The sequence below is a fragment of the Pipistrellus hanaki genome (assembly GCF_964339955.1).
Source record: "Pipistrellus hanaki genome assembly, chromosome: 2".
In the NCBI taxonomy this organism is placed as follows: domain Eukaryota; kingdom Metazoa; phylum Chordata; class Mammalia; order Chiroptera; family Vespertilionidae; genus Pipistrellus; species Pipistrellus hanaki.
The window spans coordinates 173,533,237-173,547,786 of NC_140504.1; the positions used below are offsets into that span (position 1 = coordinate 173,533,237).

A 14,550-nucleotide genomic window follows, 5' to 3' on the forward strand; every position below is an offset into this window, starting at 1 on the left:
AGCTGCGGGAACATTCTGTCCTCTGTGTGTCCTTCTTGCTACAGCCCAATGTCTCAAACACACAGCTCCTGAGGGCGGGGGTGTTTGAATTCTGCTCCCTTCTGTCTGGCTCAGCCTGGCAGGGGATCTGGTCTGGGTCAGGGTTTGTGTTCAGAGGCTACAAGCTGAAGGAACTTGTCTGCCTACTGTACGTGGATGGCTCTTTTAAATGGATCCAGGCGTGGCGATGCGTGTGTGCTTGGGGTTGGCGGCGTGACAGTGAGGAAGTACAGCTTGCCGATTAAGAGTTCTGACCCCAGAGAGGTATGTGTTTAAATTCCGGCTCTCCATGTCCTTATTCTGTAGGCTTGGATGAATGACAACCTCCTGAGCCTCAGTTTCCTGCCTGGTGATATCTCCTGTCTCACAGAGTTGGGGAATTCAATGAGATAACAGACATAAAGTCCTCTTGACTACATGTGACGCCCAGCAAATGTCATAGGAGGCTACTGGTACAGATGGGAGTTCAGGCCAAACCACACATTCCCCTCTCCATCGGCCCCAGGCCCACCCTTCCCAGCTGGGCTCTGGGCCCTGGTCAGTAGTGTTAAGGACTGGGAGACCTGCGAGAAGGGTCCAGAGTGCCCTAAAAGATGAAGAACAGCTCCCAGGGGCACAGCTCATACCAGGGCAGAAGAACCTAAACTGGAGCCTAAACTCAGAGGCAAGGATGCCACACGGCAGCAACAGGTAGGTGGGGCAGTGCCCAGCTTAAGGACTGTCCGGGGGCATTGGGTTGGATGAGGTAGGTCAGCAGGACTGGTCCAGGAGGTATGGATTGTCCCAGGCATACGGTGGGCAAGGAAGGAGGGCTGCTATGAACACCACTGTCTGGGCTGCTCTAGGAATCCATTCACAGGGTACCAGGCCTTTACAAGATTGGGGGAGGGGCCCTGACATTGTCTCTCACCTTAAACCAGTGGTAATGACTTGCAATTATTGATGAAAACGCAAACTAGAGAGATTGTGTTTTTCGGGAAGTGAAGGTGGGGAGAGGGGATAAGGAGGAAAATAAACTGAAATGAAGTCCGGTTATCTCCCATCTGTGGCTGCTCCTAATCCCCCAGCCCAAAGGAATCCAATGCAGCCCCTTATCTGCCCTGTCAATCACTCCATCACCACCCAGTGCTTGGTGGGCACCGCACGCCCTCACAAACACTCAAGCACATGCTCACACATGCACACACACGTACACACTCACTCCACTGACTCTTGCTCCAATACTCCCGCCCACCCCCAGCCCATTACTCCTCTGAGTAGGAGCAGCAAGCACGCGGGTCCTGCCAGATGGATGCAATTTGCATAATATCAGCAGCGGAGGCAGCAAGATCACCAGGGGTCAGGGCGCTGACATCCCCGCACAGTCTATCTGCAAGTGCTAATTTGGCCGGCATTGATCTGTCTTTCTGATTTCTTTGTCATTTACGTCTGCGATGGTTTGACAGGAGATACAGAGAGAGACAAGGGGAGGCCTGGCTGGGGCCCGGGGCTAGGAAGGCAGGAAAACAAAGATTGCACTTCCCAGTGCAGCACACACACAGAACACATACGTACATATACCAGAACTTTCCTCCATCCATCCGTCAGTCCACTCATCCATACGTCTATTCATTTTCCATCTGCGGTTGCTACTGAAGACCAGAGTATGGTGTCTGGCAAGGACCAAGTCTTCAGATGCCCCTGGGGCTCCAAGGGTGCCAGCTTGGGGAGGAAGGTGCACACCCCTCTTTCTGAGCACTGTCCAAGCAGGCCAGGGGAGCCTCTGTGCCCGGAGAGTCCTCTCTCCTCATGCTGTCCATCACCCTCACTTTCTTTGGGAGACACCACAAAGCAGACAGGAGTGGGGGCAGTGCTGGGGAGGCATGCACTCCAGTGTCTCTGGGCCCTCCCCATGAGGCAGCTGTCTGCAGCAGGGGGAGGTCCCCTCTAGGACAGCCAGGGAGAGGGCTATCAGGTCTGCTGGGGCCTCACATCAATACTTCACCATCATCAGATCATCTGAAAACCAGACACTCGGCTCTTGCTAATTCTGAGGTCTTACTTGAGCCAGAAAGTCCTATATTAGATCATATTTAAATGCCACATTCTGCTGAACCCTGGGCCAGACTCCCCAAATTCTTCCTTGCGTTGGGAGGAAGGTTCATCATAGGGATGGAGACCCTGCCAGGATGGGAGATGTCACGGGGAGAGGGGAGGGACAGAGATCACAAAACTGGGAAGAAAGAGCCCGCTGCAGAGAAGAGGGCATGGTCAAGGGAGGCAGAGGGCTTGAGCCATCCAGAAGGGAAAGCCGCCTCCCGCGGGCCACAGAGGCTGCCTGGGCCCCACCTCCTTTCCCTTGCCTCTGCTAGCAGAGCAGGGTGATCAGAAGGAACTCCCTGCTGGGCAAGAGGGGGGCTGGTGTTTGCTGTGTGCTAATCCTAGGCCTGAGGTCTTCAGAGGGGCCCGGAGAACTTCAAGGAGGGGAAGGCAAAGCTGTACGGTAGCCGAGCTCATTAGCCAGCACCCCCACACCTCCACTAGGAGGAGGGCGGGCGGCCGGGGAGCTGGTGGCAGAAGCAGCAGAGAAAAGGCTGTCACTGTCCTTTCTTCCTTTTGGTACAAGAGTCTCCCTGAGCCGGTTCTCCTGTAGTGACACCTCTCACGGGCGCTAATGAGATCCGTGTCACAGAGCTAATGCGCTCTGACTAGGCTCTTGATAGACACCCCACTCCTTCAGGGGAGACCACAGGCCAGTACTGCCCTCCTGGGGCCAGGCCCCCATCCTGCCACTTGCCAGGCCAGCTCTCTTGCCAAACTGTGCTGGTCAACAAACTCCTGAGAGGATCCACTTGTTGTCTGGCCATCCTGCCTGATAGGAGCCTCAGAGGGGCCCTCCTCAGCCCCTGAGCAGAGGGGTTAAGCAACCAGGGCAGGGCCACCCAGCTGGACATCAGGGAAGGTTCCAGTTATCCTCTCAGACGGCTGAAACCAGCAGTGTACGGGGCCTCCTCGTCCCAACAACCGCTGAGATTTTACTAAGCCTTCCTTTGCAGACTTCCAAAAAGAAAGAAGCAAAGGAGGCCCGGGTCTTGCCCTTCGAGAGGTCAAGTATGTGAGGGCTGATCATTAGCAAACAAATTATAATCAGGGACTAAAGGTGTATTCCGTACACCCACCCTGGGAGGGCCAGGCAGGATTCCCAGGGGAGGTGGCCTCTGGAAGATGGACAGGTTTTCCTGAGCCCAGAGGTAGACAGCAAACAGAGGGCACAAGAGTAAGCACTGTCGGGTCAGAAAGAGGTGAGAAGAGGTTGCGGGGCGTTGGCTCTGGGCATGACTACAGCGGAAGTGAAGGGTGGCAATGCTTCCTTCCTTTCTTCCTCGGTTGTTGCTATTGAAGCTTTGTCAAGGCCTGTAAGTGTCGCTGATACTGAGGGAAGTGAGGGAAGTGAGCTTATTTTCTTCCTCATTGTCTCTGTTGGGAGCACAAAGCCTGACACCAAAAGGTACTCCCAGGTCAGCACAGTGGTAAGAACACAGGCTTTACATTTATACAGTCCTGGGTTTGAATCCTGGCTCCTCAAGTCATCTGGCTGAGTGACCTCAGACAAGTAACTTAAGTAGGTAAACCTCAGTATCCTACCTTATTCAGTGAGAATGATGATGTCTGCCTTCATAATACTGGTGTGAAAATTAAATTCGTTAACATAAATAACGCGCGCGTCTTGCTGACCCTGGGCCGAAAGGAAAGAAGCACAGTCCCTGGTGGAGGCTGCCTGCCGAGGATCTTTGGTCCTAGCCAAGGACGCTGAACAGCCAGGTCTACACACATGTAGTTCCTCCTCATCCACAAGCCGCTCCAGCAGCCCCCTGCTCACCAGGCTCACCAGGCCAACCCCTCCCCCAGAGGGCGTCCTCCTGGCTGCCAGGCCATGCTGACAGCCCATGCCCGTCCTCCCAGGGCTTCAATGCCTCCACCGCTGGTCCCCTCTCCCTCAGTCCCCAGGGCCGCGCCGATACCCGCTCCTGGACTGTGCCTGTGGGGCTGGGCACTGTGTCTGCCATCTTTACTAATACATCTCTAGCACTGATCACCTAGTAGGAGCAAAGTAAATGTTCACTGACTGGTCCTGACTCCGTTCCCACAGCCACTGCGGGCTCTGAATTAATCTTCACCTCCATGTACCTTACTGCACCTCCCCTTCTGCAGTTTCTCCTCACTAGTCCTCCCTGCTCATACTCTCAGGCTGCTCTGGCCTGGTCACTCCTCTGCCTGGACATTCCCACACTCCCTCTCAAACAACTCAGCCACCCATAGCCATCCTACCAGCCATCTCCCCCGCTGTAGCTTGGTCTCCCTGCCTCTCCCATCAGCCCACCCCTCCCGTATGCCGGCTCCCTTGCTCTCTCAGCACCTCCACCACCCAATGCTTGGCAGGAGTCCCCCACAATGTAGGCCCCACAGGCTGCTCCTGCCACACGTACCTTAGAAAGAGGCTCAGGATCATCGGTGGGCTTAGGGTCATTGGTAATTTGGGAGAACCAAGCAGATCCTGGACATGGCTAAGCTGTGGGATCTGCAGAACCCTTGCCCAGCATAACCAATGCTGCCTCATCCCCACCCCCAATATACATACCACTCCCCACTCCAGGCTGGCAGCTCCTCACAGAGTTAATTAGCACCATGTCACCGAGGACCAGCCTGAGTGGCCAGTGACAGGAGCTCACCCCTGACCCCAGGGCTGGGAAATAGTCCACATCAAACTCTTACAGCACGACCCTTTTAGCACGCACAGTAACTCGGGGCACCGCCAGCTGAAGCTCATTAAAGCTGTCTCTTTGGTGCGAGGGCCATTAACCTCACTGCTCAAAACCCATGCCTCCCCTCCCCGCCTCTCCCAGCCCAATTAATGCCCCGCATCTTCCCTCCCTTCCAAGGACCCTTACCCACACCTCAGAGCCAGTCAGGAGCTGGCAGGGCAGCCCCCTTCATTCAAAAATACAAACACCAAATGCCAGGAATCCCCAGTGTCCTTGAGTACCCACTGTGTGCCAGGCACTGCACAAGCCCCTCACACAGCTGACTTCACTGAACCCTCCCAGCAGCCAGGAGAGGCAGTAGCTCTCTTCCTGTCTAAGGCCACAGGGCTCTGGACGGTGGAACTAGAACAACTGGCTCCAAAGCTCTACTCTGTAGTCACTCACAGCTTCGGGCTGTCCCCTGGGGCCCACCCAGGTGGAAAACCTTCTCCATAAAGAAGGAACACCTCAGGGGTCCTAACCCAGAATGGACACGAGTGAAGAGAAAAGAAGGGAACCACTGAGTCCCATGAGGCAGCAAACAGTGGAAACAAGGAAGCCCTTTCTCTCAGAAACACACCCTGGATAGATACATAGGAGGGCACCCAGCTCCCTGTGCAGGGTGAGCTAACCCAGTCCCACTGGTCCCTCCCACTGGCCAGACTCAATTACAGGCAGTTCCCCTTCCCCTGGGCCAATGCAAGTCCTCTCACTGGTCCTCATTCTCTGGTCTCTATCTTTCCTATCACTCTTTCATTGACTCACCTACTCACTTGTTCATTCCCCACCTGATTGGATTTACTGAGCACCTATTAAGGACTATTTTGTGCAGCACAGAGTGCCTCAGTGAGTCTGAATCAGAGCTCTGATCACGCTGTTTTCTCACAAACCTCCTGTCTCATCAAAACCTCACAAGAAACCCACTCCCTTTAACCTGTCATCTCAGGCCCACTTACGTCCCCACTGATTTTCTAGCTATTCCCTAACCCAAAGGTCCCACTGCAGTACTGGAAACTATCTGTAGATGTCTGGACGTGCCATCGCAGTATGCCAGGCTTCCGCGTGCCCTCAGGCTTTGTACACATGCCTCCTCCTGAGAAGAACATCCTTCCCCATTTTTCTGCCCAGCAAACTCCTATTCATCCTCCCAGGACCTGCTGACTTAAGTGTCCTCTTCTCTAGGAAGCTTTCTGCTCACCTCCCAGGCATACCACCTTGCTAAGTTTGGGGTCTCCACTAGATTGCATAGAACAGCAGTTGGGAGGGAATAGCAATTGCTTGGGGTACCCCCCCAAATCCTTAGACCCATGGACCACTCCCCCTCACCCCCCAACAAGTATGATACACGGCATCCCAGAAGTCAGTGAGATGTAAATGAAGGAGTAGAAGCCATTTGGCAACTGAGAAAACCTTGTTTGGGGCAGCCCAGGTGTTTCTAACACAGCCCTCAGTGGTCTGGTGGCAAATGCCCAGTTCAGTCTCTGTCTCCTCCAGGATGTGAGCTCCCTGAGGACAGGAACTTCTACTCAGAATGCCCAGCTCCCACCAGGCACCAATGATGTCTGTGGAAAGGATGAGGGGCTTGTGTGTAGGAAGTGACTGGGTCCTTTGGTGTATCTTGCCAATCCCTCCTTCAGCCCCTGATACCTCCCCAAAGGTACATAGGTTATGAAAATGTCATAGTGCCACCCAAGAATACCTCTGCTCCTCCCACTTGGAACAAAGCCTTGTCTGCTAAAAACCATTTTGCATGCACATGTATGCACATGCACACAACATAATTCACATAGAAATGAACAGACATATTTCCTGACAAGCTGACAATTGCTCCCATACAGACACACGTTCTCAGAAAAATATAGAGATATATTGTTACACATGCATCCCTCAAATATAGATATACATGGACACACATATACTCTTAGACACATGGAGACATGCAGCTGAAGTTGCCAAATGCACGCGCGCGCGTTACACACACACACACACACACACACACACACACACAGTGACTCACGGACAGATACGTATCCATACTTAGAGATCAGAGGCTAGCAAAGCCTCCAATGCCCAGAACCACGGCCATTTCAGCTGCCTTCCAAGCAGTAATCCCCCTGAGGGTGCACCCCCACCTGGTACCCCAAGTGGCCCCTCCCAACCCAGTCACCGCTCAATGGAGGCTGCTGCTCCTGCGGGGGAGTCAATACCCTGTGGACGGAGCCATCGGTCAGAAGGACCCCGACTAATTAAAAGCTGGTGAGGTTTAAATAATTCATCTCCTTAACTCCCATTGATCGCCCAGTTTAGTGGCCACAGACTTGAAACAATATTAAACAGCCTCCTCCAGCTCCACGGGGGTGGGTGAGCTGACATGTGCCCACCCCTCTGAGGACATCTCCCACCAGAGACTCAGCCAGAGGCAGGGTGGCTTGATTTGAATCCAAGGCCACCTGTGACCCACCCAAAGCCCAGACCCCAGTCTCCTCCTAAATATTGTTTTGAGAGACCCTTTCCCATGGGCTGGTTTCATTCTCCCTTCTTACCCCCTTTCCTCGCTCTCTCCAGCTACAGAGAGCACCTTGTTAGAGCTCAAAAAAGCCACAGAACCCCTCTGTGTGCCAGGGGTCTGGGGCATGTGGACAGGAGACTGACCGGGCTGCCAGGGGGATATGTGGGAGGACTGACCGATGCCGCTGTGGGGCCGGCCTATGTGCTGCAGGCTGAGGCCCTTGTTCATGTCTAGAAGTCCGTTCTTGGGCCAGCAGCCCATGGCGAAGCTGTAAGCCTGGAAGACAGGAGGCAAGAATGGTTAACAGAGGCCCTGATCCTGAACCAACCCATCACCCCCCCCCATCAAACCTTTCCCCAAGGACTTATTCTCATCGTACCACTTTAGGAGAGCCCCCTCACAGGGTCCCCTTGCCACCAGAAAACCCCTTCCTCCTCTAGGGCTCCCTTTCTCCTGGGCATCTCCCCTTCGGAGGCCCTTTGACCTCACTGGGTGCCCCCTCACCAACTCCCGGAGAGAGCTCCCGTTTACTAAGACCCTCCTTGTTAGGACTCTGCCTCTCATCAGGGGACCTCCTTCACCTTAATGTCCCTCCTCTCCAAAGTCCTCAGCACTCTGCTGGCCCCCTCCCATAGCATTACTGGCCACAGAGACTGGGGTCCGGAAGACTTGGAGACTAACATATTCACACCTCACAGACAGGAAAATCACAGTGAGAGGGGGCCAGCCACCTGCCTGGTCCGGGTGCTTCTGACCCAGAGACAGCCGAGGCCGTAGAAGGCTGAGTGCCAGGCGAGTGTTCAACTGGGAGGGGTAAAGTCACCTGGTGAGATTCAAGCAGCAGTGAGGGGACACATGAAGGGTGTGTGTGTGTGTGTGTGTGTGTGTGTGTGTGTGTTAGGGGAAGCAGATCTCTGCTGAAGGTCAAGTGCTCACTTATGCATATTCAAAGCGGCCACCCATCGATCTGTACTTAATTGTTTTCCTGGGGTTGGGGAAGGAAGTGCTGGGGGCATCGATCTGCTCAGACCCCCAGCACTTCATTGCTCCCCTACTCCTGTCACCTGACAGCAGCCAAACTCCACGGGGAGGGAGGGGTACAAACTCCAAGGTACATGGCAGGACAGGGATGGCTCCTGCTCTTACATTCCTTACAAGGCATGACGACCTGATGTCACAGGTGAGGAAACTGAGACCCAGAAAGAAGAGACATACAAGGGTTAGAACATCATTAAGTGGCCCATTGGGAATTTAACTCCTGCTCAACCTGCTGGCAAAGTCCTGGGCTCTTACCAGTAAGATTGCATAGCTAGCCGACACTTCAAACATTATCCTTCCACTCACTTTGGAAGTCCCCAAACATCAGGCTGCCCTTCTCCAGTGGCAGGAAGCATGTGGGACAGTGGTCAATGGGAATGAAGCTTGGGTGAGTCCCCAGAAGTTAGATGGTGAGTCCGCTGATGATACTAAAGTGACTGCAGCCATGGTCAGACAGGCACTGAAGTGCCCCTGCCCATCTCTATGCCCAAGAGGCTCCCAGCCCACCACAGACTCCTTCACAGGGAGAGCACCAGCACAGGTTCAGAAACAAAGGCAGGAAGCTGGACACAGAGTCTGTGCCAGGGCTGAGGAGCTGGGCAGAGGGCTAGTGTCCTTCGTTCCCAGCTGCAGGAACCAAGCCGTGGGCCCACGGGCAATGAAAGGCCAGGAGCCAGTGTACTCCACCCTTAGCACCCTCCAAAGCCATTATCCTTGACCATGAAGGTACTAGCCACAGCCCAACTTCCCAGCCAACCCTCCCACCCTTCCCCAAGTCACAGCTGCAACCACAAATTGGGGGCTGAGTGTGAGGCTCAAGGACAGGGGAGAGGTCGCTGGCTTTGAGCCAGGGTGGAGCCGGAATGCAGGCGGGGAGGAAAAGCAGCCAGTGGGTGGTGCGGAGCTGAAGAAGCTGCTATGCATGGTCAGGGCCAGGACCGGAGTGCAGTGGGCCAGAGAGCAGTGGCGGGCCGGCTTTCAAGTACTTTAAAATCACTTACAAAGGCCGGATTAAACGATCAGAAATTCCATTTAATAGGACAAATAAAGAAATAACAATCTACTCTATCAGCCTGGAGAAGGCAAGCTGGATGGTTTTTTTCTCTCCTTCTAAAAAGGAAAAAGGGAAGGAAGGGGAAAAAAGAAGGATAATGTGTGTTTACTCAAGCAAAGAAAAAAATATTTAAGTGATGTCGGGGAGAAGATTGCAGTAACTAGTGAAGAATAACATCGTCTACTTTGCTGTCAAATCACACCCGAATTTCAGTAATAGATTCTCGGCTGACACTCAATTCAATTCGAAGGTGATCCTGCTTTATCCCAGCCCATCAAATATTAAACACTTGCATTAGCAGGTGCTGCCGCTTCCCGGCTTAAAGCGGCGGGCGGGCGGCGGGGCTGCTGAGGCCCCTCTGCTCTGCTCTCGGCTCAGGGACAGGGCAGCTCAACGTTATCTGCACGTCATCCTGAGTCTTATCGCGGCTAAGCGAGAAGACCACTTCAGATAACATTAGACGCTTGCCCCAACGCGTGTCGGTATGATTAGATTATTATTATAATAATGACTCCCCAAGAACTTCCCCCGACTCGGACATGTGGAAGGAGGGTGGAGGGCAGTGGGCCCGGGAGGACCAGGCTGGCCCGGGCGAGCCGGCGCCCAAGGCAGGAAGCAGGGGCTCCGAGCAAGGTGGCAGCGCCGTCCGGCCTGACGGATGTCTTTCAGGAAGGGCAGTCTAGCTTGTCAGAGCCGGGGCGAGATGAATTGGCGTCTCCGCCGTGGCCGCGGGTGTCATGCCGCACAGTTTCATATTCCCAGATAAGGTGCGATAACCAATTGCTGCTGTGACACGGCCTCATCCAGCACTTCCTCAGGGGGGCCGGGCGGGGGAGGGGCAGTGCGTGCACATGGGTCTGGCAAGCTCCTAATAAGAGGGATTTAATTTTTACAAATGCTGCTTCCAGCGGGGCCTTCACATACCAGCCAAAGTCCAAAATGATATTAAAAATGGTTAATTAAAACTGCTCTTCTTCAGCCTGGGCTCTCCCTCTGCTGCCCTGCTGAGAATCCTGGCATGTCTCCTCCAGGTACTGCCACATAGCCCTGCAGAGCTGAAACTTCACGTGTGACCACGGCCTCATGGAACCCTCCAGGCACAGTAAGATGGACCAGTACCCAAGCTGCCCCTGCCACCTCAGGTACCTTTCAGGCACAGCCAGTGGACGGACACAGAGAGCCACGCAGAGAATACAGGACCTATAGCAACCTGTGTTCCCACCAATATGAGGTCTGAACACTTACACCTGCTGCCCTAGGCACTTGTACCCACATGCCTGCTACCCTCAGCACACATTTCTAAAGCCCCTGCCCTCCTCCCAGATATACATACTGGAGCGTGCATACCCACACAAGTGTGCCCTCCTTCCATTCCCCACCCCCTCCTGACATCCTCCCAAAGAGATTACACCCACCCAGAATTCTTTTTTTTTTTTTTTTTAATATATTTTTATTGATTTTTTACAGAGAGGAAGGGAGAGAGATAGAGAGCTAGAAACGTCGATGAGAGAGAAACATCGACCAGCTGCTTCTTGCACACCCCCTACTGGGGATGTGCCCGCAACCAAGGTACATGCCCTTGACCGGAATCGAACCCGGGACCTTTCAGTCCGCAGACCGACGCTCTACCGCTGAGCCAAACCGGTTTCGGCCCACCCAGAATTCTTAACAGAGACTTCCTGGGGTCCAGCTTAGAACAGGGTGGTGTGGGCTCTGTCTCAGATTCTGGCTGGGAAGTCAAGTCTGGGACCCAAGAACCATCAGAGCCGGACGATTCAGGAGGCTGTCCACAGGAACAATGGAGACAAAAAGGCTGAGGTGGGATGGGAGGTGGCCAGGAAAGCTTCCTGGAGGGAGGGGTACTGGAGGGCACCAGGTAGAAGACATAGCAAGGGCAAAGAAGAATGGCAGGAGCAAGCTTGTGGAGTGCATAGGAAAAGGCTTGGGTGTTGCTGGGCAGCTAACACCGACAGAAGGAGTCATAACTTCAGATGCTGCCTCCCAGCTCTGTGCAAACTGGCATCAGCCGAGGGGCCCCGGTTATAGTCTACCACCTTTCCCCCACTGTTTCCTGTTCCTGCTCTTTCTCTTGCGCCAGCCTGTGTGGTGTGGGGGTAAGGGACCCAGGAGCTTTCTGACCTTGATCAGTGTGGGGCAGGAATCTGTTTTAAGAGCTCTTGCCAAGATCTGTGCCTGAGCCCCCTTTCCATGCAGGTTCCAGATTCTCTGGGTGCCACTTTTCCAGCTGCACTTCTGCCAGCTGTCAGGCCCACTTGAGGGGTTCCTGGCCAGAGGGTGGGACCGGTGGAAAGATGTCTGAGGAGCCTAAGTCCTGTCCAGGGCAGGTGGAGTTGCGGTGAGAGACGCTGGTCCACCAAACTGCGCCCTCCCAGCCCCGTGCCAGGCAGGCGTGCACACTTCCCTTCCCCTGGGCTGCTGTAATTTCCATGCACAGGGAAGCAGGTGCCGAGCTGCTCCCGGCTGGCTCTCCCCTCTCGTGCTCTGCCCGCCTTGGCTGCTGCCCCATTAGCTTAGTGGCCAGCCATCTGCGACGGGCCTGCCACGCAGCCCTGCTGTAGGCGCGGCGGGTGGCCCCCTGTGTAACAGGGAGCTTTGCCATTAGCGCCTTTAATATTCTGACACCTCAGCACAGCCTGCTATTACATGCAAACGCTGATCGCCCTGTGAAATTACATTGCTGGGCCCGCGAAATGGAATCGTGTATAATCAGCCTCCTCCATGCACTGTCAGTCCCATCACAAACACGGCGCCCGGCGGCTTATGGGGGCTTAGCAGCTGCGACAAGTGTATTGGGTTTAATAGATGAAGTAGCCCTCATCGGCAGCAGCATCAGATCCTTCAAAGAGGAAAGAAGAGGCATCGACAGCTGCTGGGGTGTCTTTGCCCACCCACTCACCACCTACCAGGGCCCTGAGAGTAGGGTGGACACAGAGGGAGCAAGAACCCAGCTCAAGCTGCAGACAGAAGCGCAGACTACCCTGCAACTCCAGAAAACCCAGAACTCCCAAGCCAACACCAGCACACCGACATACCCAACCTCTCCACAAGATGGGGAGGAGCAGGCCTCTAAGCAGATCTCTGGGTGACTGTCACCCCTGGGCCTAAGGCTGATAGGCCATTTGCCAAGCTGAGGAACCAAATCAAGCCAAATGCCATTTCCATGAACACTCAACAGACAAAGCTGTAAACAGGATACTCTGGAGGATAGGGAGATAAAGTATGATAGATGTAATTACTACCTAACCTTTTTATCTAACTGGCCAACAGTTCTGTAGTTGGTGGACCAAGTACCAAGGTCACAGGTAAACATGAGGATGGTGTGCTCAGGAGCCCAGTCTTAAGGGCAATGTCTGGGCTCAACAGTCAGACAAACCAGCATTTGGTTCCCAGTTCTCCAGTTATTGGCACTGTAATTTTGGATGAGTTATTAAACCTCTCTGAGCCTCAGTATTACAAAATGGAATGGTAGTTCTTTCTTCCAGGTATACCTAAGGTCACTCAGGAATGCCTGTCCCACTGCCACCTCCAAATACCCGTGATGCCATCACCCAAAATGCACATTGCCTTTGAGAATGCTGTTCCCTCTCCCTTTTCTGGGTTCAGTCTAACACACCAATTGTGGCAGATTGTATTTTCCAGTATCTCCCATCTCCCATGTTCTTCTTACAATGTGACCCAAGAGGATTTTTTTTTTAACTTAACTATTTCAACCAACATAGTAATGCAGAAGAAATACTATGTAACCTCAAGAAATGCTATATAATATCAGAAATGCTAACCAGATAAAGACACTACAAAGAAAGAGAATTGTAGGCCAATATCCCTGATGAACACAGATGCTAAGATCCTCAACAAAATATTAGAAAATCGCATCCAGTAATATATTAAAAAGATCATACACCATGATCAAGTGGGATTTATTCCAGGAATGCAAGGCTGGTACAATATTCGCAAATCAATAAACGTGATACATCACATAAACAAATTGAAAGACAAAAATCACATGAACATATCAATAAATGCAGAAAAAGCATTTGACAAAAATCCAACACCCATTTTTGATAAAAACTCTCAGCAAAGTGGGAATAGAGGGAGCATATCTCAACATGATAAAGGCAATATATGACAAACCTACAGCCAATATCACACTCAATGAGCAAAACCTAAAACCATTTCCCTTAAGAATAGGAACAAGACAGGGATGACCACTTTTAGCACTCCTGTTCTACATAGTACTGGAAGTGCTAGCCATAGCTATTAGATAAGAAGAAGAAATAAAAGGCATCCAGATTAGAAAAGAAGAAGTAAACTGTCATTCGCAGATGACATGATATTGTACATAGAAAACCCCCAAAACTCCATAAAAAAACTACTAGACTTAATAAATGAATTCGGCAATGCAGCAGGATACAAAATTAACACCCAGAAATCTATGGCTTGTTTATATATCAATAATGGACTCACAGAAAGAGAAACTAAAAAAATAAAATAAAATAAAAAAATCCCATTTACCAATGCCATCATTATACATCAATAATGGACTCACAGAAAGAGAAACCAAAAAAAAAAAAAAAAAAAAAAAAAAAAAAAAAAATCCCATTTATCAAAAAAAAAATTAAGATACCTAGGAATAAACTTAACTAAGGAGATAAAAGACCTATACTCGGAAAACTATAGGATGTTGAAAAAAGAGATAGAGGCCTTAGCTGATTTGGCTCAGTGGATAAAGCATTGACCTGTGGACTGAAGGGTCCCAGATTTGATTCCTATCAAGGGCACATGCCTGGGTTGTGGGCTCAAGAACAATCAATTATTCTCTCTCATCATTGATGTTTCTATCTCCCTCTCCATTCCTTTCTGAAATCAATCAAAATATTTTTTAAAAGTAAAAAAAAAAAAAAAAAAAAAAGAGAGAGATAGAAGAAGATATAAACAAATGGAAGAATATACCATGTTCATGGATTGAAATGCCCATACTATCCAAAGCAATTTATAGATTCAGTGCAATCCCTATTAAGATACCAACGAAATATTTCACAGACCTAGAACAAACTTTTCAAAAAATTCATATGGGAAAAAAAAAAAGACCCCAAACTGTAACCGGTTTG

The 14,550-nt window shown here is 51.8% G+C and overlaps 1 protein-coding gene across 10 annotated transcripts in view; it reads right to left on the reverse strand.

Moving 5' to 3' along the window:
• The window catches only part of ERI3 (ERI1 exoribonuclease family member 3), a 124,836-nt gene that overhangs the window by 16,554 nt on the left and 93,732 nt on the right, over positions 1-14,550 (reverse strand). For all 10 annotated transcript variants that reach the window (XR_014794187.1, XM_084874684.1, XM_084874686.1 and 7 more), the window contains one exon: positions 7,506-7,605. Coding sequence is in view for 9 of the 10 variants with exons in the window: in XM_084874684.1 (XP_084730810.1) it covers positions 7,506-7,605 (100 nt within the window). In the remaining variant the exon portion in view is untranslated. The remainder of the gene's footprint in view (positions 1-7,505; positions 7,606-14,550) is intronic.